The sequence below is a fragment of the Pleurodeles waltl genome, chromosome 7 (genome assembly GCF_031143425.1).
Source record: "Pleurodeles waltl isolate 20211129_DDA chromosome 7, aPleWal1.hap1.20221129, whole genome shotgun sequence".
Classification (NCBI taxonomy): Eukaryota; Metazoa; Chordata; class Amphibia; order Caudata; family Salamandridae; genus Pleurodeles; species Pleurodeles waltl.
Genome location: NC_090446.1, coordinates 421,430,369 through 421,456,221, shown reverse-complemented (window position 1 = coordinate 421,456,221; position 25,853 = coordinate 421,430,369). Strand labels below are relative to the sequence as shown.

Genomic DNA, 25,853 nt, shown 5'->3' with positions numbered 1-25,853 from the left:
AAAACGAGACACAGCCTTGTAAAACTCCTATTTGAGTTGGGGTTGCTCCGGTCCCTGGAAAAGGGGGAAGACGCGCAGTCGACCCTGGAGATGGCTCGGCGGAACTGCGCTCGGAACGCTGACGTTTCCTTGACGCCTCGTCAGCAGACAGGCATGGCAAAGTCGAAGTCCGTTTGGACGACTTCTTGTGCCTCTTACCTGAATGATCAGATGACCCTAAATGCAAGGAAGAGGACTTAGGGCTCCGGGTGCAGTGCTGCAACCTCCTACTGTGGGACCATGACCTACTCTGAGTCGAGCCGACCGAAGACGGCTGTCGGGCCGCAAGAAGCTTGAGGGATCTCTCCCTCAAGGCCTTCAGAGTCATGGCCCGACAGTCTGAGCACGAGGATGAGTTGTGATACTTCGAGGCACCAAAGGCAAACACGGTGCGGGTCAGTCATCGACATGGTGCAATGGCATGTACCACACGGTTTGAACCTAGTCTTTCTTGAAGACAGGACTTGAAACAGTCAAAAAGGTGAAAAAGCCTTGATGTTTGTCGAAAGGTAGCTCTAATCCAGATCTGCGCTTAACCGGCTCGGAAGGAAAAGAACTGACGTACACGCACCGAGGTGCCATCTATATAGACAACCGTAATGTCGGACAGCGCTGAGGATGCGGACGACACCACGCGGAGCCAGAGGTCGCAGATCCAAACTACGCCTCCCGACAGCATGCGCAGGGTACTGCTCAGCAGAAAAATTCCAGATTCTAAGCCAACGCCAAGGAATTCTAAGGCAAGGAATCTGCAGCTAGAAGTCTATCAAATGTGGAATGAGCAGGAGGGGTGGAAAAGCTTAAGCAAATATCCCTGACCAGTTCATCCATAGAGTGTTGTCCATGGATAGAGGTTGTGCATATCTGGAGGCAAACCCTGGGCATTTTATGTTTTCTGCTGTGGTGAAAAAGTCTGAGGCGTTCCCATCCTTAGGAAGTATTTTTGAAGGACCTGTGGGTGGAGTTCCCATTCGTGGGCTTGTTGCTGCATGCTGCTAAGCAGGTCTGCAAAGTCTTTGTCCGTTCCCAGGAGATACTCTGGTCACAAGGTGAATGTGGTGGTGGAGAGCTCCTTTCCATACGGTCTGAGAGAATTGTGACAATTGGGACGACCATGTCCCTGCCTGTTTCTGTATATGATACATGGCTGTCATGTTGCCCTTGCGGACTAAGACAACCTTATGAGACAGGCGAAGAAGAAATGCTTTCATGGCCAGAAAGACTGCCTGAAGCTCTCAGAAATTGATATGTAGGGATTGATGACTGAGATCACAGAGGCCATGTATTGTGGGTTCTTGAAGGTTGAGCGCCCCAACCTGTCACTGACGCTTCTGTGGTCAGAAAGACCGGAGGCACAGGGTCCAGAAAAGGCAGCCCTTTCAACAGGTTGGTGGTGTTTCATCATTGCAGAGAGCTGCAAGTATGGTGGTCTAACACCACTAGATCCTCCAGATAGCCCTTTGAACTGACGTGACAGACACTGCTGTAGGGAACATATGTAGAGTCTGGCATGGGGAACTAAGGTGATTCAGGATGCCATCATACCCAACAGGTGCAGGATAGTCCAGACTGTATGCGTGATTCTCCTAAAACTGGGGCAGAAGGGACTGAAACCTCTTAACACTCACCGGGTTGGGGAATGCTAGCCCCTATTCTGCATTGGGAATAGCTCCCAGATAGGACTGTATCTGAAAAGGATGTAGATGGGATTTGACAACGTTGATTGTGAATCCTAGTTTGCGAAGCAGGTCCCCTGCCATCTGAGTGCGATATTGGCATTGTCGTACTGTGCTGGCTGTGACGACTCAGTTGTTTAGATAAGGGAACGGGTGTATGTTTTGTCTTCTGAGATGTGCGACGAATACTAAGCACTTTTAAGACTAGGCGCAGGTGTGACTCCGAAAGGCAGGACTTTGAACTGATAATGTTTGGCCTGCAACCACAAATCTTAGGTATTTTTTGTGTGCACGGTGGATTTGAAAGGGGGTGGTGGTGAGAAGAGATGGAAGTAGATGTTCTTTAGATCTAGGGCCGTCATAAAGTCACCTTGTTGTATAAGCAAAATAACGTCTTAAAGAGTAACCATGTGAAAGTATTCTGAGAGAACAAAGTGGTTTAATGGCCTGAGGTCAAGAATTGGCCTGAGAGAGCCGCCTTTTTAGGGAATGAGAAATATAGGGAATATACTCCTGATCTCACTTGCTGTAAGGGGCAGGCTTGATGGCACCTTTGAGAAGAAGGGACTGAACTTGTTTGAGAAGTGCAAGATGTTCTTGGGATAGCCTGTGTGGTAGGGGGGAATGTTTGAAGCAGTGGTAATGAGTTCCAGACAATAACCATGTTGGATAATGGAAGGAACCCATTGGTCCGTGGTGTGGATCGATCTGGATGAAAATTTTGAAGTCATCCCCTACAGGTGAGGAAAGGGCAGAAAAAAGACAGGGGTAGTCACTGCTTTCCAGTGGAGGTAGAGCCTCGGGGGCGGTTGAGGGAAAGTGCCCCTTTTGCCATGGACACCCCACCCACTTTTGGCCGATATCTGATGCTAACTTCACTGAGCGTGCTGGGACCATGTTTACCAAGCCCCAGCACCAAGGTTTTTTCCCTAAACTTTACCATTGTTCCCACAACTGGCACATAGCAAAGTCTCTTGTAAAAGGTATCAGTGGTACCAGGGGTTCCGTGGCCAGAGAGGGGCCCTAAGAGCTGCAGCATGTATTGTGCCACGCTAAGGGACCTCTCATCAAACACATGCACACTGCCATTGAAGACTTGGATGCTGGTGGGGAGAAAAAGGTTAAAGTTGCCATAGCATCCCTCTCAGGGTGCCATGCCCACCAATCACTGCCTGTAGCATAGGAAAAGTCACCCCTCTAGCAGGCCTTACAGCCCTAAGGCAGGGTGCACTATACCACAGGTGAGGGCACACCTGAATGAGCAATATGCCCCTACAGAGTCTAAGTCCATTCTTAGACATTGTAAGTGTAGTGTGGCCATATTAAGTACATAAGCTGGTTGTTTGTCATTATGAATTCCACAGCTCCATGATGGCTTCACTGAAGGCTGGGAAGTTTGGTATCAAACTTCTCAGCACAATATATCTACACTGATGCCAGTGTTGGATTTATTGAAAAATGCACACAAAGGGCATCTTAGATATACCTCCTGTATTTTAACCAACCCTTTCGTGTAAGGCTGACCAGTCTGTGCCCACTAACAGACATTTCTGACCCCATCAGGTGAGAGCCTTTGTGTTCTCAGAAGTGAGAAAGCCTGCTCTGGGTAGAGGTGCTTCACACCTCCCGCATGCAGGAACTGCAACACTTGGCTGTGAAACTCAAAGGCTCAGGCCTCCAGTTACAGTGCCACCGGGCACACCAGCTAGTGGAGATTCCCACAACCCAGACAACCTCCACTTTTGGATGCAAGTCCTGCGGGAAAACTAGGTAAAAAAAAAGGGAGGATTGACTACTCCAGCTAGGACCACCCCTAAGGTGTCCAGAGTTGAAGTGACCCCCTTCCTTGCAGAATCCTCCATCTTGGTTTGGAGGACAGGGACCAATAGTGTTAGGAATGTGCCACCCTCCCCAAAGGGAGTGGACACAGGAAATGTGTAGCCACCCTCAGGGACAGTAGCCATTGACTACTGCCCTCAGACATGTAATGCCCCTATATCTAGGATTTAAGGGCAACCCTGAACCTAGCTCCCCACATTCCTGGTGAACTCAAAACAAGAAGAAAGAAGGACTGCTAAGCCGACCCTCCATCAGTGAAGACTCCAGGCAAAAACTGACTTGGCCCCAGCCCTACCAGCCTGTCTGCTGATTCAAAGACTCTGCGACAGAAAGGTGGCGCATCCTGTAGGACAAGCAACCTCTACAAACCGCCAGAGGGCTGCCTGCCCACCAGAGGACCAAGAACTCCTGAGGCCAGCAGCCCTGTCCACAAGGAACTGTAAGAAGGACTCAAGAACTGCAAGTCCTGCCCACTCTGCACCCAACACCCACGGTCCGTGTCCAGGTGGCCCACCGGTCCAGAGAAAGTCCCCAGGTGATGCTGGCCTTGTGTTCACCCTGGGCTGTCCCCTCCTGGCCAAGACTATGCCTGCAGCCTAAATTCAGACCCCCCCCCCACCCCCCAACCAGTGAGGGAACAAGGCCAAGCAACCTGATGGGCAAAGGAACCCCTGCACCAACAGCCCCCTGGCTTTGGGGAATGCGACCGACGGTCCAGCAACATTCAGCAGGCAGCTCTATTCCTTGTCAAGCCTTTGGTTTTCTGGAACTTCTGGCTTGAACCCAGAGCATCAAAGCCATGAGTGCCTCCTTATTAACACACTAGTTTTAGTACCACTTGAGAGCCAAAAAAGGGCTCCTTGTCAAAGGGCATATTGAGCACTGGCTGCTGCCCCTCTGGTTTGAACCCAGAGCATCAAAGCCATGAGTGCCTCCTTATTAACACACTAGTTTTAGTACCACAAGCAGCTTGGTCTTCAGCATCTAGAGCACAGCAGAATTATTTGTGATTGCCCCTCTACAACAATCTGCTGGACTCTTTTGCAGTGCTCATCTGGGAGAAATTGGAGTAGTTCCTCCGCCTCATCCCAGTTAACAGTGATATCTCGCTAGCAAGGCCTGTGAATTGGAGATATACCAATAATTGCACCACCTTCCTTTGCTGGTGCCATCCAGTTTTTTTTTGTTTTTTAATCTCCGTATCTGGAGGAACAGAGTCCTCTGTGGCCTATTGGCTTTTTTCTGTGCTGTGGGGGCCACTAAGGTGTCTGGAGGGATCTGGGACCTGATGTACAGCAGGTCAGTGGGAGCAGACTTAGGTTTCTTATCTACTCAAGGGCTGATAATCCAAGAGCGGATAGGTTCTTTAAAAATGTTGTCTGGGTGACAGAGCATGCCAGGGAGAAACAGTATATCCCTGTGTGTGGTTTTAAGGGTATCAAACAGGAAGTCCTGTTCGATTGGGTCCCTATGCAGCTCACCATTATAGAAGGCGGCTGCACCAGCTACTACATGTTAATAGGATGGGCCATCCTCTGGTGGGGAGGGTCGTGGGGGGTACACATCTGGATAGTTGCTCAACATGGGATCAGAGCCATGTGTGGCCCAGGGATCTGGGTCCAGCTGGGTCCCACCCAAATTTTTCCCAGTGTATACAGGGGATGCTGGCGGTGCAAAATCTCCTTCAGTGGACGAGGATGGTAACCACGGTGGGTCAGTGGATGGAAGAGGTGTAGAGGTAGCATTTTCCTTGGTAACCTTCTTTGGGGTGGTGAAGTGTCCAAAAGCCTCTTTGAAGGATAAATGTCCTCCTGAAAAGTACAGGGTGGGAAGCAATAATGCACCATGTATACTTCTAGATATGTAGGCTGCACTGTCGAGCGTCTACGGTATCCAAAATGGGTTTCACAGGTGAAGGCGCAGCTGAAGACTGGCTAGAGTCCTTCTGCTCCATAGACTGTCTCTGTGGTTTTCAGCACCAAAGTTTTCATACGGTGCAATCTGCTCTGCACCAAGGTAAAGGTGTTCATGTCAGTACTGAAGTACTTCGAGCAGAAGTTCGAATCAAAATATCTCGGACCGAGATACCAGAGGTCGAAGCCCAAGACAACGTTTTGGGTTTGGCTATTTTCGGAACTCGAGGGTGGGGCAGTGGAAAGAGTTTTCGGATCAGATCATGGTCTAGTGACCTCAACTAGGGGCTTTTTAGGAGTCTTACGGTGAGCAGGAGGTGCCACGGTTGTGCAGATGTAAACATGTGGCTTTCAATATCCGACAGGACGGAGGAGTCCTGGATGGAGAAGACCTACTCTTGTTCCTGCTCCACCTGGGCATGTTCCTCACCAAAGATGTCCAGGGTGTTATCCGGAGTCTTGTGCGCCATCGCCAACAGATGAGCTATTCGCTCCGCAAGGGTCTTTTTCATCCAGTGTCACGCTGCACTGCCAGGTGCCCCTAGAGACAAAGGGCTTTCTCTTAAAGTCAAAACCTGACATCAAGAATTCATCAGAAGGGCAAGGATCAATGCCCCAGGCCTTTATCTTACATTGAGAAATTTCAAAGTTTGAGACACATCTGAAAGATGGCCACTCAGGACTACGCTGGTAATTCTGCAGCTTTCCAGTGGCGTCTTCCTCCAATGATCCGCATTCCTCATAGCTGGCACAAAAAAACATTCAACCTAAAAATCTTTTACCTCTCTCTACCCTAAGGGTTGCCTCTATACATATTTCACCTATGCTTCACCCCAGCAGAGGGAAAAAAAAAAAGAAAAAACGCAGTAATTGAGAATATCAGCTAGAAAAAAACGAAACAATTGAGATTCCCACTCTAGAGTAAACACTCCAGTCAGAAAATGGGTTATCCAAAGGCAGAGATTGAAAAACAAAATGCTATCCAACACTTACCTGTCTGACCAATATTTTGTTAGGAAGAGAAAGTGTAAAAACATTTTAAGAAAATCACAAAAAATAAGTTTCGTTAGCAGGCCTATGTTTAAGGATTGGGTTTAAAAAAAACATTTAAAAAAAAACTGACAGTGACCATCTGCTGCTATGCTGCATTTGAGGCCCATGGAGATAAAACTGTATGAAATTAACAGTGCATATTCCTTGAGCTTGTTGTTGCTCCATGAGTCAATGGAATGTTCCCTTTTGTGGTTAGAAAGAAGGGATAAATAAGTAGTTGGTTTTAAACGCTACTCCATGAACCAAACAAACCTAATTTTTCAAATTTTCCAATGTGATTTTGGTTTCCATTTTGCTATAATTTTATTGGAAGCTTTAAAAAAAAAAAAAAAAAAAAAATGTATAAATACTGCTTTTAAGCATTTCAACACAAAAAGAGTTCAAGGATCCCCACCCATAAGCACAAACTCTCTGTTAAGAAAAGAGAAGAGGTTGAATAATATAAAAACAGTTCTGGGCACTCGCATCTCTAAGCGTCATCTTACACCCAAAGAGCTGGAAAAGCATAAAGCAATTATTTCATAGACCTGTGCTATTTCAAAATCAACAGTTCAAAACAAATACATTTTGAAGACAGTATCAATAAAATAAGTTGAAATATAATTGGTATGCATCACACGAGAAGCCATCTGGCAACAAGCACATGAACCTATAAAATGGCTTGCATAGCAGAAAATGATGGTTCATGTAACATTGCAACTGTTATCCCGGCTCTGCCACACGAAAGGAATGGAAATGGTTACACACTTCATTCCTCTCAAATAACTATTCTTTCTTTGCAGGTATATCATCCATCCTTTTACATTTTATTTTGCACACTTAAAAGGAGACTGTACACAAAATGTTAAACTTAGTGACCTGGGGCAGGTGAAATTTCAACTGGGCGACTTGATGGTGAAGATATGGCCTTAGTACCAGGGACAGGTCGCTGAGCTTTCGGAGACATTCTAGAGGACCCTATCAAAAGCAGAAATGTCAATCAGAGATGTAGAACTAATCTCCTTTCACAAGGCATCCACAGTTTGAAAACATGCAAAGCATACCACAAAACACAAACCAGGCATGTAAATCTAAAAAAAAAAAAAAACACAACACTACTGTGGTATCACATGGACAAATCAGTATCAGTCTCATACATTACAATACACTAATCCAGAAATTAAATGCCACCATTACCTCATAAAAAATAAAGCAGTAACAAACCACCTACCTCCATTCACAACTCTCTGCTCTGGTGCAGAGTTTAGGCTAGCCTCTGGATGATTAGTTGTGACACGTAGGGGTGGTGCCCCAACCCCAGGCCTTCCGCCACGAGTCATGCTTGTTCTCAAACCTCCACGCGGTCCGTCTCTTACACGTTGGGGCAATGGGGTATACTTTCCCTCTCTGTTAAGATTGTAAATAGACTGAACTGAAATATATAAAGCAAAACTGCTCCACAGCGCCGGAATTGGAAAAAGGCAGTTAAGAAATAAAATCAAGCATTCAAAACCCAAACTGTAAGGTGCAAGTAAACAGAAATCTATGTTTTCATACTCTTCCACCTGAATAGCGAGCTTTTCAATAACCACAGCATTTCTCTTTTGTGCCTCAGACAGTCTTTTACATTTTAGCACAAGAGCAGACTGTTGTCTTATGTGCTTCTCTTCCAAGTAATCCAGATTTTAAATGCCTAGTCTGGGGTTTAACATCTCCCGCCCAGGTCCAACTCATTCCTACACATACACACATTTCCATTATACATAATCATCTGCTCTAATTGTTTCTCAACAGATTCACTATGGATGAAAAAGTTCAATTTCAACTTCAAGCACACTAGTTAACAATCCTCCTTTCTTCAGTATTTGCCCGTACCTGCATCCCAGATTGGGACTGTCCCTTTCAGAGTTTTGTCTCTGGACTGAACTGTGTTTTTCCTCTTCAGTTCGCCCATCATCATTCTCTATGGCTATTCGCTGGCGGTACTGGGGGCTGGCCTCTATTTCTCGGGCGAGTTGCGCTGCTCTCGCCTCACGCTGGCGGAACTCATCACTATTATCCTTTTCTAAAGGAACCCTGTATCAAAAAAAGTTTGACTAGACTGAACAAAAATAAATGATCAGGAAACGCTGCAGTACTGAATATAACATGCTGTGGCTACCAATCAAAACAGCACCTCAAATAAATGCAATGGACTCCCTTTTCCGCCAGTGCTTCCAAACATGCATCCCTGTCAGCCCACAGGTTTTAAAAACATGCACTACCCACTGCCCTCCTTCACCTCCTTAGCTATCACAGAAAACAAGCATAAACTGGCATATCCCTAAACATCTTAGAGATGGAAATCTCATTGCACGATCATCTTAAAACACCCAAATTAATTTATAAACAGTCAATTATTGAGCAGTCTTAGATCCCACATGCAGCAGGGAACAACTTACGTATAGGAAGATAGACTGCTATCATAGGTAGTCTTCACTCCGTAATTCTCTTCATTGTACCTGAACATTTCATTTGGGTCCCAGCCATTGGACTGCAACAAAGAAAAAGTGGACACCGAAGGGGCAACTTAGACCTTACATCAACAATTCAGAAAAGCAAATTAATCCCCGACAATCCTACAAGCTCTACACCACGTGTTAAAAAATAAATAAACATTTAAAAAAAAAAAAAAACATACTCATGCAACAGAGCTGATTAACCTAAATCTGTATGCCACGGGAACCCATGTAAAAGGACTCTCAATCTCCCACACAGGTGATCAGATGGAAGGCATATAAACCACTGCAGAAGGCACACAGGCAACATTTAAGAAGTCGTAATGGCACATCTAGGGCACTCAGACCCTTGCAAGGTGTTAGAGGCTTAGTTCTAAGCATTGTAGAGTAATTTTTCACAGTTCAAATAGGTACGCTGGTACACTTGCATCCTTTCAAGCTGACAATAAGGTTCTTACAACATCAGAATCCAGGTCATAATCGTCGCTGTTCTCTCCTCCATCCCAGCGCATAAGAACTTTTTCCTTGTGCTCACCATTCACCTTCGAGTTCATCGCAATGGCAGAATCAGTAAACTTATCTAAAACAGAGTAGATATCAAATCACACAGTGTTACTAGGCTGATTCAAGTGCTGATCTATACAACTCTCAAATCACAATCAATTGCCCAACAAGCCTACTGCATCTTCCACAAATCCCTGAAAATTAATATTCAATAGCAAATTCATATTCCACCTCTACAACCCCTTTACTCGCCACTAAACCTGCACTGTCAAGCAGTCCAACAACCAATATCTCACCCTTAGTCGCATAGTTGAAGTCCACATTGCGGAAATGCAGAAGCACAATATCCATGGGTTTGAAGATCATGGTGTCCACAATCTCTTCTTGTCTAGGTCCAACAGATAAATCAGCTGTCTTTTTGTGGACAGCATCCACAGCAAGTTCAAACTGAAAATGAAAATGTACATGATTGAGTATGAGAAAAATGGTAAGGAATGAGGAAGGAGATGGAAATGAAGTTGGAAACAATTGAAGTAAAGGAAACAATGACTCCGAACAGAGGGAAACAACAGCATTGGAGAAACAAAAAAAAAAAAACAAGTTGCCAGAAAAGAATGTAAAGGATTTCAACTGTATTCTCTTGCCTGCACCTATAGACTAACCAACTCAAGTTGCTGGGAGTCACAGCAATGTTAGACCAACATAATCTGATTTTGACCTACTTCAATATATATATCACAGCTAAACTTGTATGATCAAGCAAGACGATACAACCCAATGAATGCGGTAGTTCAAGACACCAGAACTCTGCAACTGTTTGTAATCATCAGAAACTATCAGCGTTATAAGCCTTTCCAGTAACATCTGCAAATTATTTTTCTAAAAAATAAATAAAATCAAACATTGGACGCCATTACAAAACAAGCATTTGCAATGCATCGGGTCTTGCATTTCTCCAAGTCAGAGCTATTAGCAGTTGTAAACTCCCAACCGGACTTTTCTTGCCACATTAAATTGAAAAAAAAACCAGCGCAATAGCACTGCTACAGTTCACTCGTAGTGAAACCTATCGGCAAAAGTGCAATTATGTACTTAACCAGCAAAAGTGCAATTAACTATGTAACAGGGTCGATGTCATGCAAAGCGCTCAAATTCTGCCAAGCGAGATCACGCTGCGAAAAAAGAGAAAAAGTAGTCCACAGACCAGATGGAAAACAACGAGCCTCGTATGTTTTCAGTACTTGGTCGCTCCGCTCGAGGAGGGCTAACCACCGGAAAAGGCATGATATATGCATGCCTTCCACTAATGAAAGCAAGCATATTTTAAAAGGCAAGCCAACGAACCAATGAAAGACACTGATGTGACATGGACAGGGCTCAGAGCCCTTTTCTAACTACTAAAGCGTCTCGCAAACGATACGGATGCGCTAGCGCAGGCTCAACCCTAAAATAAGCCTCTACAACAGTTAATCTTAATATGAAGCTTGCAGAAAAAAGCATAATTTTGAATGGGCAGCCTTTACTATGCTGACAATCAACAAGGTCAACCCAATTATCCTTCAAGTCGCTATCACCAAACAATGCATATTCATCTCCACTGATACAAGAATTAGTCCCAGTACAGGCTGACAGAAAAAGGAGCTATAGACTATCTTGCTGAGCTCAGGGTCGGTGTCGACTCTCAGCAAGCAATGTGTTTCTTCATTACTAAAATATCATCCAACCTGCACCCAACATGTCACAAATTTCTGCCCAATAGCACTCATTCTAACACTTGGTCAAATTCATAAATATCTGCTGGCCATCTGGCAGATGTACCTCTGTCTGGGCATTGGTACAGAGATCACACTAGTCTCTACGACTGATTACTTCTGAACCAGTGAAAATAATGCTGTGGGGGTAATATGACAATCTCTCTGCTACAATTCAAATGTTAGGCCATAAGGTACTGCTGAACAGAAGATGTCTGCAACTGTTCAGATGCTTTTTATCTCATGGTTCACTAACACTGGCCCCATTAGATCATTAAGAGCTCGGATAATTAAGATGTGCAGTCATAATCTTGTTTAAAGGCCCATGGGACAAGCTAGAGCTAGTGGGACGAACCGTAAGGGTGGAGGTCTTAATTCTGATGTCCCTGGGCCCGAACTACTATGGCTACTGAGCAACTGGGCCAACCACCACTTACGCACTTTACTCAGTGAAAGCACGGGCCAAGCAGTTCAAGGCTTCTTGGGGTTTATTTATTATTTTTATTGGGGGGGGGAGGGGTGTAGACTGTCCAGGCAAATAAATACTTATCTAAAAGAAAAGCAAGTATCTACCACTAGAAAGTAAAATACAACAATAATTAACCATACCTACAGTCCCGTGAGGTCAGTGCTTCATAGGCAGATCCTGTAGTCCCACTCCTCTCAAATTAATGATATTAGCTGTTCCCCATTTATTATTATAGAAGACATCCAAGTTAAACACCACTAGTAGAGTTTCAGGAGTCCCCACTCAGACTCTTGTTTTCATGTCAGAAGTATTCGAGCGCCAAACAGCTATCTGACAATCAAGCTCCCATTGGTCGACAGACCCAAAATCAGTCTTCCCTGTACCGGCAAGACCAGAGAGACCAGAGACTCTGAACATGCTCCCTCGGTGAGAGCTGGAGCTGCAGCAGGTATCTCCGGTATGTCTTTCACACACAGACCAAGCAGACAGATTGGCTGCCCTCTAATTCCTCAGACAATGCTACAAAGCCCAAGGGGGTTCTCAATGCTCCTCCAAGCTTGACTTAAGTTCTTGCCTTTTCCTACAGGTGGCGGTGCGAAGATCTTAGCGCTGGTCCTCAGTCACACCTCAGGTCTGCTAGGGTCCCCTAAGCAATCTCTCTCCTCCAAAGAATCTCAATCCGATCACACTTCTTCCTAGGTCCCGGTGGCCCCCTCTGGCATACAGGGTCTCTGTCCTTCCACTGCACACTGGTTAAGGGCCACTCAGCACAGCAGTCCTGCCTGGTATACAGGGTTGCAGACTTCATAATGCACGTGTGAGATGACCCAGATCATTGCAGCAGCAACTGAACAGAAGGCAAAGTTGACACCGTCTTACAGCAGTTTTTAGTTGGATGAACTGTAACCAACTGAAGTGCAGCACGGCAAAGACAGAGGTGCTCAGTTGTGGACACAATTTTATTCTCAGTTTGAAAGTCCATTGGCCTGTAGGCGGCATCTCCACCAGATACCCAAGTGGAAACTGTATAAACTTGAGGATCGAATTTGAAAGAAAAAAAAAAAAAAAAAAGTCTTTCCACAATCAAATTATTTTGGTGGTAGGCTTGTGCTTTCGTCTTTCTACAGAAACATTTTTGCATTTCCTTTCGGTCCCGACTAGGATTACTATGGTATTGGCACAGGTTATGTCCAGGCTGGACTATGCCAATGCACTATATGCGGGATTGCCCAAATATCTGCTCAGAAGACTTCAGACTGGACAGAACGCAGCCGCTAGGCTGGCTCTTGGTCTACCTAGACAAGAGCACATTACTATGAGTCTTCGTAATTTGCACTGGCCCCACGTGGAAAAATGGATTTTAGTCAAGTCCTCTTTATTAATGCAGAGCGCTCCATCGTTCAGGAACTTATTACTTATCTGCCAGGATCTCCTATTGTAACGGTGTGAGAACATTTCGGTCAAACAATAACCAACTGGCCAGGATTCCAAGAGTTTCTGGCTAAAGCTGGTTGACGATCTCTCTTTTTTGGACCCACTCTGCCTTTGGAACTGCACCAGATAAATGGATTATTTAAGAAAAAGTTTAAGGCATGGCTTTCCACACAGTAGTTCACATATTTTCCTATTTCTTTCACTAAATGCACCACATAGCGCGGAACACTTCGAATATCCGTCCTCTCAATAAATCCTGTTACATTAATATTAGGGGCAGTCTCCTCGCTATGGGGATCCACTTGCCAGGATTCACATACCTCACTCCTTCCAATGCTATCTATCCTCTTTCTCACAGAGAACACAAGTCTTGTACAGCTGGCAGGTGCTGGTGCTCCTGGCTCCATAGTAGGTGGTCTTGGATTCCCTGCGTGATGTCCCCTCCCCCAGTTGGGAGAATAGCAGGCTTTGAACCTCCATCCTCCTTCCCCAACCCAGCCCTGGTCACAGGCAGAAGTCTTGCAGAGCCAATCCTCTTCTTTTCCTCCTTAAAGCAGTATGCGACAGCAGGAGCGAAACCACAATCACAAGAACAATGGGAGTAGCCAGAGGTTCACACATGGATGTCAGCCACAGTGATTTATAAATCAAAAGGTTATCCCAGGGCCTCAGTACTACTCTTTATGGTTCTTTTTTTAGACCAATCTCCTTCCCAAGATGTGCCTAATCTCCTTCCTTGTGACCTCTCTCTGAATCTAAGACTACCCTTTGAAGTGTAATGTGCAGCCTGGCTCTCACCCCGCCCACAGGAATGCTGCAATACACAAATCTTTCAGTAGGATTCCTCTACCTCTTATCCTTATCTTTCACCATGCAGTCCTGGGTCCCCCAAAATGGAACCTTAAGCCCACCATGTATTGAACCATTCTCAGGCATACACATATTCAGCACATGCATTAATATACACACTGCACAGCACTGCATTATCCCTGTTTTTTACTATTCACAGGCACGCATACGTCCAGCACATGTAGATGATACATGCACTGTGCAGCACTACACAAGAAACCGATGTAGGCAAAGGGTAAGCTAAGCACACAGGAGCAGAGCTCTTAATGAGTGAGCCTGTAGATCTCACTCCAGTGACTGGTTTTAAAAAAACAATTAAAAAAGGTCTCTTCAATCTTACCGATTACTACTGTAGCGTAGGCTCTCATTCTAATGAGACTACTGGATTTGAGCAGCAAAATCGCCTGCTGTGTGGGAGACTGAGTCTTAACCCACTACAGGTGGCACCTGTTGCCCCAATCCAGGTTTGGCTCCAGCTAACTAGCAGAGCCTCATCTCTACCAAAGAGGAGGGATGATTGGGCAGCAGAGCGCATGACTTAATTGATTCCTCAGAGAAATCATGGTCACTCAGATCTCATCCGTTTCTCTCAGTTACATTAGTCTCACATATACAAGGACAAACAGAGGCAGTATGTTTCAATAAGGTTTTAATGAAGCAACTGCATCTCAGATAATAAAGCATGTACTGTAATACCCAGGACGATAAAGCAGGACAGCATTAAAATTGTGACAAGTAGAGGAAAACCTAAAATAACGCTACCCTGTTGTCACTAGAATCAATAGACTAATTCCTACATAGGCTATAAGAGCATACCATGTTAAGCTCTAGTTCTGCCCTTCAGGTACCCCTGGGAAAACATCACCCCCAATACCTGGGTAAAGGCCTGAAGTCTGCATAAGGAGCTGTAGCGAAGCGTTCAGTAATCAGCATACAGTCGTGGTCATCTGGCTTTAATCTCCCGCTTATGTGTATGGGATGGAGGAAGTGTTTTATAATAAAACAGCTGATGTTCTGAGAAGATGTCCCTAAGTAAGGATTTTCATATTTCTATTCTTACCAGAGACAAAGGATTACCACGTTTTACTGGCAGCTTAGGTCACTGCAACCTTGAGAGAAGCACATAGTGCTTGTTTAAGAACACACTGCTGGCCTAAGCAAATAACAGCTACATAGAGAAATAAAACAAGACCGCAAATGTGGCTATTGTTAAAATAATAAACAAAGCTGAATAAAATATATCTAGGTTAAAGAGCACAGCAGCAGGCCTACTGTGCTAAAATAACGGGCACGGAGCTGTAACTAAAATGGCTACACAACACTACATGGTAAGCTGCCACCACAGTGTGTGTGCTACACAGGTCCTGGTAAAGGCAACAGCCTTTCACCACTATGAGGGTAGCATTCTGGGTGCCCCTCACAGTCCAACAAGACCACAACCGGCGAGACAGGCCTACGTCATGACGCATGAGCTGTGTTTGCTTATGCTAAAAAATAAGCATTAGGGATCCAGACATCTGTACAGTAGGGCACTCAGGGCAGAGGTGCATGCCCGTTACCATGCAGAGGGCTATTCCATCCCAACAGTGCTTGAGCACTTCAAACGACCAAGCAATGGTCCTGCTGACTTTAGACTCTCCAAGGCCCTGCAACACCCCCACTCTGCCTTTAGCCCCCCCACATGGCTACAGTAGGGGCCACCAACCACATCCTTTGCCAGCCACCAGGCTCCTCACTCAGGGTACGGGTGCACGTCCATTACCATGCAAGGGACTGTTCCGTCCCAACTGATTTTCTTCAACTTCTATGAAGAATCTGATGCATATCGTCAGCTTCTTAGGATGTCTGGTCTACTTGCACACAGCTAACAGATATAGAGGTACATCTTGATCACCTAGGACAGCAGTCAATCTCCACAACTAAACAAGGGGCAATCCAGTAATGGAAAGGGCACAAGGTTTTTTTTTATTTTTTTTTTTATTTTATTTTTTTTAAAGCTGAACAAGGTCAAGGAAGATTTTACATCTGATGAGAAACTCCAGTGAAACAAATGTCCGTGGCCAGATTCAGTGGAGACACCCTCAGCACAGGTTATCCTGAAGACAAATCTCTGGGAGCGACCTTCAATTAGTATGTTGCCTTTGACCATAGTAATACAGGAGGACGTTTTTTTGGGCCTTTTAAAACCAATACGAAAATTGGTTTCTTCATCCCCAACGAATAAGATGCAACATTGGTCTTTGTATTATCTCAAGGTTGGATTAATACAACAGCTTGTACTTTGAATTACCACTATCACACCTGCTATGCATTTGAATATTCAGAATGGCAAGACCGGTCTGCAAGTTAAAGATCGGTGATCAAGAGTCAGAAGCAAGAAAGAAGGTCCAATGGTTAGCCATTGATCAGAGGCTCACGTTTAAGATCCTATTTCTATGTTGTTCACTTATGAAGCACATACGGCAAGTACCTCAGTCCAGTATTTATTCAAGTCCATAGTTCTGACAATGCACCTGGAAAAATAAATTGATATGGAATTTATTTCAACTAGTGCCAATAACTATGGGCTGTTTCTAATTAACAGGACCAAGAACGATTTGCAGATCGAGTGGACAGGGTGTAAAAAAAAAAAAAAAAAACTGGACTGGAGGGAGACTAACCATTTGCCAGCGATTATGACTTTTGCAAGCATTTCACATATCAGCTGTTTGTTCTTTTAACCGGGGCTGCTCAGCACTCCATCACAGATCACGCTCCAAAGACAAATCTGCAGGGAAGCTTGAAAGCGTGGTTCACCACAACTGTGGGCCTCTGATCAATCAGCTGGGTGGCTCACAAATCAATTCCCCTGGTACACACTCTTGAACACTTGTTAAGTACCTATAAAGTGGGTCAAAAAAGCTCAGTATGGAGTATGTTTTTTTTTCTACTAAGTATCAAGAGCAAACCTGTATTCAGGATAGTGGAGAAACTGTCCACCACTGGCATATTACCTCCATTCTGTGTGAACCTACTGGAAGACAAAGATGTGTGTCCCCACAATGATATGTGGTTTAGTCCACCAAGTAAAATGTATACATTTTTAAATTAATTTCTTTTTCCAGAGCTGGTGGTGATTGACCGTGCAGTATCATGAAAAAGACTGAAACAAGCACATTATGTCCCTCTAATCCCCAGGGTATATTTCTTTTATGGTCAAATGTCTAATATGGAGTTACATTGACAAGCCCGCAGCACTACTCGGCATGGAACACTTTGCTAGAGGCAGCTCAAGTAAGGAGTCACATTCCACTGTTAGACATTGCAAGAAATGTGGAAAGCAACACTGTTCCCCGATTATCTTACCAAAGTAAGATCAGGAGCTTGTGTACTATGAAGAGAGATTTACAGACTATTGAGCGAAAAGCTAAAGCAAGAGTCGGTGATGATGCTGTAACAAGTGAGTGCACTAGTAAACCCTTAAACAGATGAACATCATGAAAATCAAACATGTATGCTGAAGAATGTATATTTTGTGTGAAGATAAAATGCTACAAGGGAACATCAACGCACAGGAAATTAATCAAGGCCACAGAGCTTAGAGTTACCAAAAGGCTTTGAGTGTGTGCAACCATTGTGATTCATAGATCTCGGCAGTTTGTTGTAGGGCCAAAGTGGCTGTAGAAGCCCATTAACATGCATCTTGTTATAGGAACTATACAAGGGTTAAAGCAAAGAAGGGAGATCATGCATCTAGCATTCAAACCGATGATCACTACAAACACATGAGATATGAAGTATACGGTGAACTATTTCATTACATTAGAGCTGCGATTACTCGGAACAGAGCTAACTCACTGAAAGGCTTAAAACCCTCATGACAAAGGAATACAGGGAACAGACGAATCAACCAAGAAGCATATTAGAAGAAAATTAGACTTCGGAGTTTGACTTGGAGTTTGGTAACAGCCTTGGCAAATTCCCAGACACCAAAGGAAAATTATTGGCCCAACAGGAGTGTCATGCTACAGGACGATTGTAGGAAGTTGGCTCTGTATGTGCTATTTCAAAGTAAGGAATAGCATGCACAGAGTCCAAGGGTTCCCCTTAGAGGTAAAATAGTGGTAAAAAGAGATAATACTAATGCTCTATTTTGTGGTAGTGTGGTCGAGCAGTAGGCTTATTAAGGAGTAGTGTTAAGCATTTGTTGTACATACACAGACAATAAATGAGGTACACACACTCAGACAAATCCAGCCAATAGGTTTTGTATAGAAAAATATATTTTCTTAGTTTATTTTAAGAACCACAGGTTCAAATTTAACATGTAATATCTTGTTTGAAAGGTATTGCAGGTAAGTACATTAGGAACTTTGAATCATTTCAATTGCATGTATACTTTAAGTTATTCACAAATAGCTATTTCAAAAGTGGACACTGTGCAATTTTCACAGTTCCTGGGGGAGGTAAGTTTTTGTTAGTTTTACCAGGTAAGTAGGACACTTACAGGGTTCAGTTCTTGGTCCAAGGTAGCCCACCGTTGGGGGTTCAGAGCAACCCCAAAGTCACCACACCAGCAGCTCAGGGCCGGTCAGGTGCAGAGTCCAAAGTGGTGCCCAAAACGCATAGGCTAGAATGGAGAGAAGGGGGTGCCCCGGTTCCGGTCTGCTTGCAGGTAAGTACCCGCGTCTTCGGAGGGCAGACCAGGGGGGTTTTGTAGGGCACCGGGGGGACACAAGCCCACACAGAAATTTCACCCTCAGCAGCGCGGGGGCGGCCGGGTGCAGTGTAGAAACAAGCGTCGGGTTTTCAATGTTAGTCTATGGGAGATCAAGGGATCTCTTCAGCGCTGCAGGCAGGCAAGGGGGGGGCTTCCTCGGGGAAACCTCCACTTGGGCAAGGGAGAGGGACTCCTGGGGGTCACTTCTGCAGTGAAAGTCCGGTCCTTCAGGTCCTGGGCGCTGCGGGTGCAGGGTCTTTTCCAGGCGTCGGGACTTAGGTTTCAGAGAGTCACGGTCAGGGGAAGCCTCGGGATTCCCTCTGCAGGCGGCGCTGTGGGGGCTCAGGGGGGACAGGTTTTGGTACTCACAGTCGTAGAGTAGTCCGGGGGTCCTCCCTGAGGTGTTGGTTCTCCACCAGCCGAGTCGGGGTCGCCGGGTGCAGTGTTGCAAGTCTCACGCTTCTTGCGGGGAGTTGCAGGGTTCTTTAAAGCTGCTTCTTGAAACAAAGTTGCAGTCTTTTTGGAGCAGGTCCGCTGTCCTCAGGAGTTTCTTGTCGTCGTCGAAGCAGGGCAGTCCTCAGAGGATTCAGAGGTCGCTGGTCCCTTTGGAAGGCGTCGCTGGAGCACAGTTCTTTGGAAGGCAGGAGACAGGCCGGTGAGTTTCTGGAGCCAAGGCAGTTGTTGTCTTCTGGTCTTCCTCTGCAGGGGTTTTCAGCTAGGCAGTCCTCCTTGTTGTTGCAGGAATCTAATTTTCTAGGGTTCAGGGAAGCCCTTAAATACTAAATTTAAGGGCGTGTTTAGGTCTGGGGGGTTAGTAGCCAATGGCTACTAGCCCTGAGGGTGGGTACACCCTCTTTGTGCCTCCTCCCAAGGGGAGGGGGTCACAATCCTAACCCTATTGGGGGAATCCTCCATCTGCAAGATGGAGGATTTCTAAAAGTTAGAGTCACCTCAGCTCAGGACACCTTAGGGGCTGTCCTGACTGGCCAGTGACTCCTCCTTGTTGCTTTCTTTGTTCCCTCCAGCCTTGCCGCCAAAAGTGGGGGCCGTGGCCGGAGGGGGCGGGCAACTCCAGCAAGCTGGAGTGCCCTGCTGGGCTGTGACAAAGGGGTGAGCCTTTGAGGCTCACCGCCAGGTGTCACAGCTCCTGCCTGGGGGAGGTGTTAGCATCTCCACCCAGTGCAGGCTTTGTTACTGGCCTCAGAGTGACAAAGGCACTCTCCCCATGGGGCCAGCAACATGTCTCTAGTGTGGCAGGCTGCTGGAACTAGTCAGCCTACACAGACAGTCGGTTAAGTTTCAGGGGGCACCTCCAAGGTGCCCTCTGGGGTGTATTTTGCAATAAAATGTACACTGGCATCAGTGTGCATTTATTGTGCTGAGAAGTTTGATACCAAACTTCCCAGTTTTCAGTGAAGCCATTATGGTGCTGTGGAGTTCGTGTTTGACAGACTCCCAGACCATATACTCTTATGGCTACCCTGCACTTACAATGTCTAAGGTTTTGTTTAGACACTGTAGGGGTACCATGCTCATGCACTGGTACCCTCACCTATGGTATAGTGCACCCTGCCTTAGGGCTGTAAGGCCTGCTAGAGGGGTGTCTTACCTATACTGCATAGGCAGTGAGAGGCTGGCATGGCACCCTGAGGGGAGTGCCATGTCGACTTACTCGTTTTGTCCTCACTAGCACACACAAGCTGGCAAGCAGTGTGTCTGTGCTGAGTGAGAGGTCTCCAGGGTGGCATAAGACATGCTGCAGCCCTTAGAGACCTTCCTTGGCATCAGGGCCCTTGGTACTAGAAGTACCAGTTACAAGGGACTTATCTGGATGCCAGGGTCTGCCAATTGTGGATACAAAAGTACAGGTTAGGGAAAGAACACTGATGCTGGGGCCTGGTTAGCAGGCCTCAGCACACTTTCAATTGTAAACATAGCATCAGCAAAGGCAAAAAGTCAGGGGGCAACCATGCCAAGGAGGCATTTCCTTACAACGATGTAAGAGAAAACCAGAGTTTGAAAAGAGAATTATCAGTTTTAAAGGTTAAAGCAACAGAGATTAACAAGATCATTGATCAAACATCATAGCACAAAAGAACAATGATTAAAGCAAACTGGATGTCAACACCATGGCTATATCATCCTTCAGACATGGATAAAGATTGATTTGTAGTGTGCGATTACCTTAAACTGTTCCTATTAGGACTTCTGACTGGAGGTCCAGAAAACACACGGATGTCCAATAGGATAGCCTTACTTATGCAATCATTCAGTCAGAACATTATATACACACACTCACAAATGGCCAGTAGAACCCCCTCCCCACCCCTCAGCAATTGGTGTTCCCATACATACACCATACAAACTCTGACAGGCAATGTTGAAATCATTTGCACTATAAACAAACTTGGTCATGGAATTTCATACTCACAACTGGAAGAAAGTGATACCGCCCTGGGTCTTCAGAAACCTGCTGCTACCTTAAATGAGCAAATTATTCTTCCAGCTGACATTCAGCCTCATGTCTTCACTAACTTAGCATGGGATAACATTGATAGGCTGGAAGAGACTCCTACTGGTAAGGAACAACTCTGCGTCAACGGCATAGCTGTGCAGCCCAAGTTGTTTGGACCACAACATTTTATAGCTCCTCTCCTATGCATTAAGAACCAAAAGCTAATCACTGACCACTACAAATACATAAGAGTTGTGCATGTATGTTTCGAGTGAACATGTTGGGCCTCAGCCACTGATAAGTATCGAAGTCATGCAGGAATGTGTTACCCAATTGAAGTTTGCAGAAAATAAGGACATAATCTAGGTTGTTACAAGACCAGAAGAGAGCTTCGCACAAATATTAATTTATACAGGATTTAACATCAGTACTAGCGACCTGGTTAGTGTATCACTGGATTCAATTGGCTACTTGCTCATCATTAATGCCCCTGTGTAAGGAAATGCCTCCTTGGCATGGTTACCCCCTGACTTTTTGCCTTTGCTGATGCTATGTTTTGAATTGAAAGTGTGCTGAGGCCTGCTAACCAGGCCCCAGCACCAGTGTTTTCCCTAACCTGTACTTTTGATTCCACAATTGGCACACCCTGGCATCCAGGTAAGTCCCTTGTAACTGGTACCCCTGGTACCAAGGGCCCTGATGCCAGGGAAGGTCTCTAAGGGCTGCAGCATATCTTATGCCACCCTAGGGACCCCTCACTCAGCACAGACACTCCTTGCCAGCTTGTGTGTGCTGGTGAGAACAAAACGAGTAAGTCGACATGGCACTCCCCTCAGGGTGCCATGCCAACCTCACACTGCCTATGCAGTATAGATAAGTCACCCCTCTAGTAGGCCTTACAGCCCTAAGGCAGGGTGCACTATACCATAGGTGAGGGCACCAGTGCATGAGCACTGTGCCCCTACAGTGTCTAAGCAAAACCTTAGACATTGTAAGTGCAGGGTAGCCATAAGAGTATATGGTCTGGGAGTTTGTCAAACACGAACTCCACAGCACCATAATGGCTACACTGAAAACTGGGAAGTTTGGTATCAAACTTCTCAGCACAATAAATGCACACTGATGCCAGTGTACACTTTATTGTAAAATACACCCCAGAGGGCACCTTAGAGGTTCCCCCTGAAACCTAATCCAACTACCCGTGTAGGCTGACTGGTTCTAGCAGCCTCCCACACTCGAGACATGTTGCTGGCCACATGGGGAGAGTGCCTTTGTCACTCTGTGGCCTGTAACAAAGCCTGCACTGGGTGGAGATGCTATCACCTCCCCCAGGCAGGAGCTGTAACACCTGGCGGTGAGGTGAGCCTCAAAGGCTTACCCCCTTTGTTCCAGCACCGCAGGGCACTCCAGCTAGTGGAGTTGCCCGCCCCCTCCGGCCACGGCCCCACTTTTGGCGGCAAGGCCGGAGGAGATGAGAACAACAAGGAGGAGTCACTGGCCAGTCAGGACAGCCCCTAAGGTGTCCTGAGCTGAAGTGACTAACTTTTAGAAATCCTCCATCTTGCAGATGGAGGATTCCCCCAATAGGGATAGGAATGTGACCCCCCTCCCCTTGGGAGGAGGCACAAAGAGGGTGTACCCACCCTCAGGGCTAGTAGCCATTGGCTACTAACCCCCCAGACCTAAACACGCCCTTAAATTTAGTATTTAAGGGCTTCCCTGAACCTAAAGATTTAGATTCCTGCAACTTACCGAAGAAGACGACTGCTGAGCTGAAAAACCCCTGCAGAAGATGAAAGAAGACACCAACTGCTTTGGCCCCAGTCCTACCGGCCTGTCTCCTGCCTTCTAAAGAAACTTGCTCCAGCGACGCTTTCTCCAGGACCAGCGACCTCTGAATCCTCAGAGGACCGCCCTGCTTCAAGAGGAACAAGAAACTCCCGAGGACAGCGGACCTGCTCCAAAAAGACTGCAACTTTGTTTCAGAGGAGCAGATTTAAAGACTCATGCAATCCCCGCAAGAAGCGTGAGACTTGCAACACTGCACCCGGCGACCCCGACTCGACTGGTGGAGAAACAACACCTCAGGGAGGACCCTCCGGCGACTCCGAGACTGAGTAACCAAAGTTGTCCCCCCTGAGCCCCCACAGCGACGCCTGCAGAGGGAATCCCGAGGCTCCCCCTGACCGCGACTGCCTGACTCTAAAATCCCGAGCTGGAAAAGGCCCTGCACCCGCAGCCCCCAGCACCTGAAGGATCGGAACTTCAGTGCAGGAGTGACCCCCAGGAGGCCCTCTCCCTTGCCCAGGTGGTGGCTACCCAGAGGAGCCCCCCCCTTGCCTGCCTGCACCGCTGAAGAGACCCCTTGGTCTCCCATTGATTTACATTGCAAACCCGACGCTTGTTTGCACACTGCACCCGGCCGCCCCCGCGCTGCTGAGGGTGTACTTTCTGTGTGGACTTGTGTCCCCCCCGGTGCCCTACAAAACCCCCCTGGTCTGCCCTCCGAAGACGCGGGTACTTACCTGCTGGCAGACTGGAACCGGGGCACCCCCTTCTCTCCATTGAAGCCTATGCGTTTTGGGCATCACTTTGAACTCTGCACCTGACTGGCCCTGAGCTGCTGGTGTGGTGACTTTGGGGTTGCTCTGAACCCCCAACGGTGGGCTACCTTAACCCCGTAGGTGGTTTACTTACCTGCAAAAACTAACATTACTTTACCTCCCCCAGGAACTGTAAAAATTGCACTAAGTGTCCACTTTTAAAACAGCTTATTGTGTTTTATGTAAAAAGTATATATGCTACTGTGATTATTCAAAGTTCCTAAAGTACTTACCTGCAATACCTTTCAAATGAGATTACATGTAGAATTTGAACCTGTGGTTCTTAAAATAAACTAAGAAAATATATTTTTCTGTAACAAAACCTATTGGCCTGGATTTGTCTCGGAGTGTGTGTTCCTCATTTATTACCTGTGTGTATATACAACAAATGCTTAACACTACTCCTTTGATAAGCCTACTGCTCGACCACACTACCACAAAATAGAGCATTAGTATTATCTCTTTTTGCCACTATCTTACCTCTAAGGGGAACCCTTGGACTCTGTGCATACTATTCCTTACTTTGAAATAGTGCATACAGAGCCAACTTCCTACAACTTAGTTGACAACGGTTTCTGAAATTCTGAAAATCAGAGCGGATAAGGGAATCGCTGCATTTGGTGAAAATTGTAGTGGTAATGGATCAAGCCCTACGCAAAACTAAATAAGATTGTGTGGAAGCATACCAGCAACGTACGACAATCATTCTTCAAATGGGCACCTTTCAAACCATTTGCAAAGTTATGTCCATTCTTTGAAAACGCTTTCAAGATGCTGGCCTTTGCAACCTTTGCACTGACGCACACGATAGCAGAAGGATCAATATCATCAGTACTAGAAGGTTGTGTGTACAACTGTGCAGTTCGAGTACACAAGTGCGTGTATGAAGCTATGTTGAAATTGGCATGGTTGGAATTCATTCCCTGTGTGGAGAAGAATTAAGAAGAGAACATTCAGGTAGCATACTCCTTCACGGAGGATGGTAATGACTTTCCAAAAGACCTATGCCAACAGAGATTAAACGACGTCTTGCAGAATGCTGCCTTTGCCCAAGTAAAACACCTTTGCGATGTATTCCTTGAACATCTTTGTTGTCATGACAATGGAGATCTATCTGCACTTTGGATGTCATATGTGGATATTGTTGAACAGGGAGAAACAACCAGTTAGCTGTCAGTGTGCTTAACTACCCTCCAACTGTCCCTATTGGGAGTACTGGCCTTCAAGACATTGTTGAAAAAGACTCATTTTAGTTCCGCATTGGGAGCAAGGAAGATACATGAGGCCATCAAACAGAAGAAGAGAAATGTCTAGCTTTTGGATTGCTTTAAATGGCAAAGATTCAGACACAGCAGGCAGGCAGATGTCAGTCATTCCTCCAAAAGACACTGTCACTTTCGGTGTGCTCTACAGCCCCCAGAGCTGTAACAGACTGAAGGATAGTTAAGGCGGACTTTGCATAATTAATCAGTAATCCTAAGCACTGGAGCATGCCCACTGTCAAGTTCAAATTAAGTTGGGCTTTTTTGGAAGCATTTAATGGTCAATCACATGAACAGACCAAAAAAACATGTCTTCACAAATGTGCTGCCATTAGTGCCATGCCAAAACTCAGAAATGTAGTTTTTAACAGCAATTGTGACAACAGGCGGCTTGAACGTCTACAGCAGACATCTAGTCTCAATGGAGGTTGAGTCTTGCATCATTGTCCACTGTCGGAGGCACCACCAATAATTCAGTAAATGGACGATCTGCTCTAGACAAAATAATGTGTGGCCTACCCTACCCACCAGCTACAAAAGGCTTCAAGGATTTGGAACTTGGATGGAGGAAACAAAGACTAATCTGTTCAACATGGCCACTGTCAGTCTTCACAAAGAAGGCCACCATCTTGTGCAGCACACAACCAGCCAAAATGGACATCACATTCACAAAGTTATCCGTGAACCACAAACAAACTTCATGTGTCCCACACAGAAGTCATGGGACTCAAGTTATAGGGATTGGTGGCCCTATATCAGCCTTTACTCAGAAAGGGGGAACACTGAGTATTCGTAAGTCATTACAGCACATCAATTAAGGCAAAGCAGAA

At 45.9% G+C, this 25,853-nt stretch overlaps 1 protein-coding gene across 5 annotated transcripts in view; it reads right to left on the bottom strand.

Moving 5' to 3' along the window:
- Positions 1 to 25,853, bottom strand: part of ATXN2L (ataxin 2 like) — a 531,841-nt gene that overhangs the window by 388,103 nt on the left and 117,885 nt on the right. For all 5 annotated transcript variants that reach the window (XM_069243921.1, XM_069243920.1, XM_069243923.1 and 2 more), the window contains 6 exons: positions 9,798 to 9,948; positions 9,456 to 9,577; positions 8,941 to 9,032; positions 8,375 to 8,575; positions 7,731 to 7,906; positions 7,379 to 7,477 (listed from right to left, as the gene is read on the bottom strand). In XM_069243921.1, the coding sequence (XP_069100022.1) occupies positions 7,379 to 7,477; positions 7,731 to 7,906; positions 8,375 to 8,575; positions 8,941 to 9,032; positions 9,456 to 9,577; positions 9,798 to 9,948 (841 nt within the window). The remainder of the gene's footprint in view (positions 1 to 7,378; positions 7,478 to 7,730; positions 7,907 to 8,374; positions 8,576 to 8,940; positions 9,033 to 9,455; positions 9,578 to 9,797; positions 9,949 to 25,853) is intronic.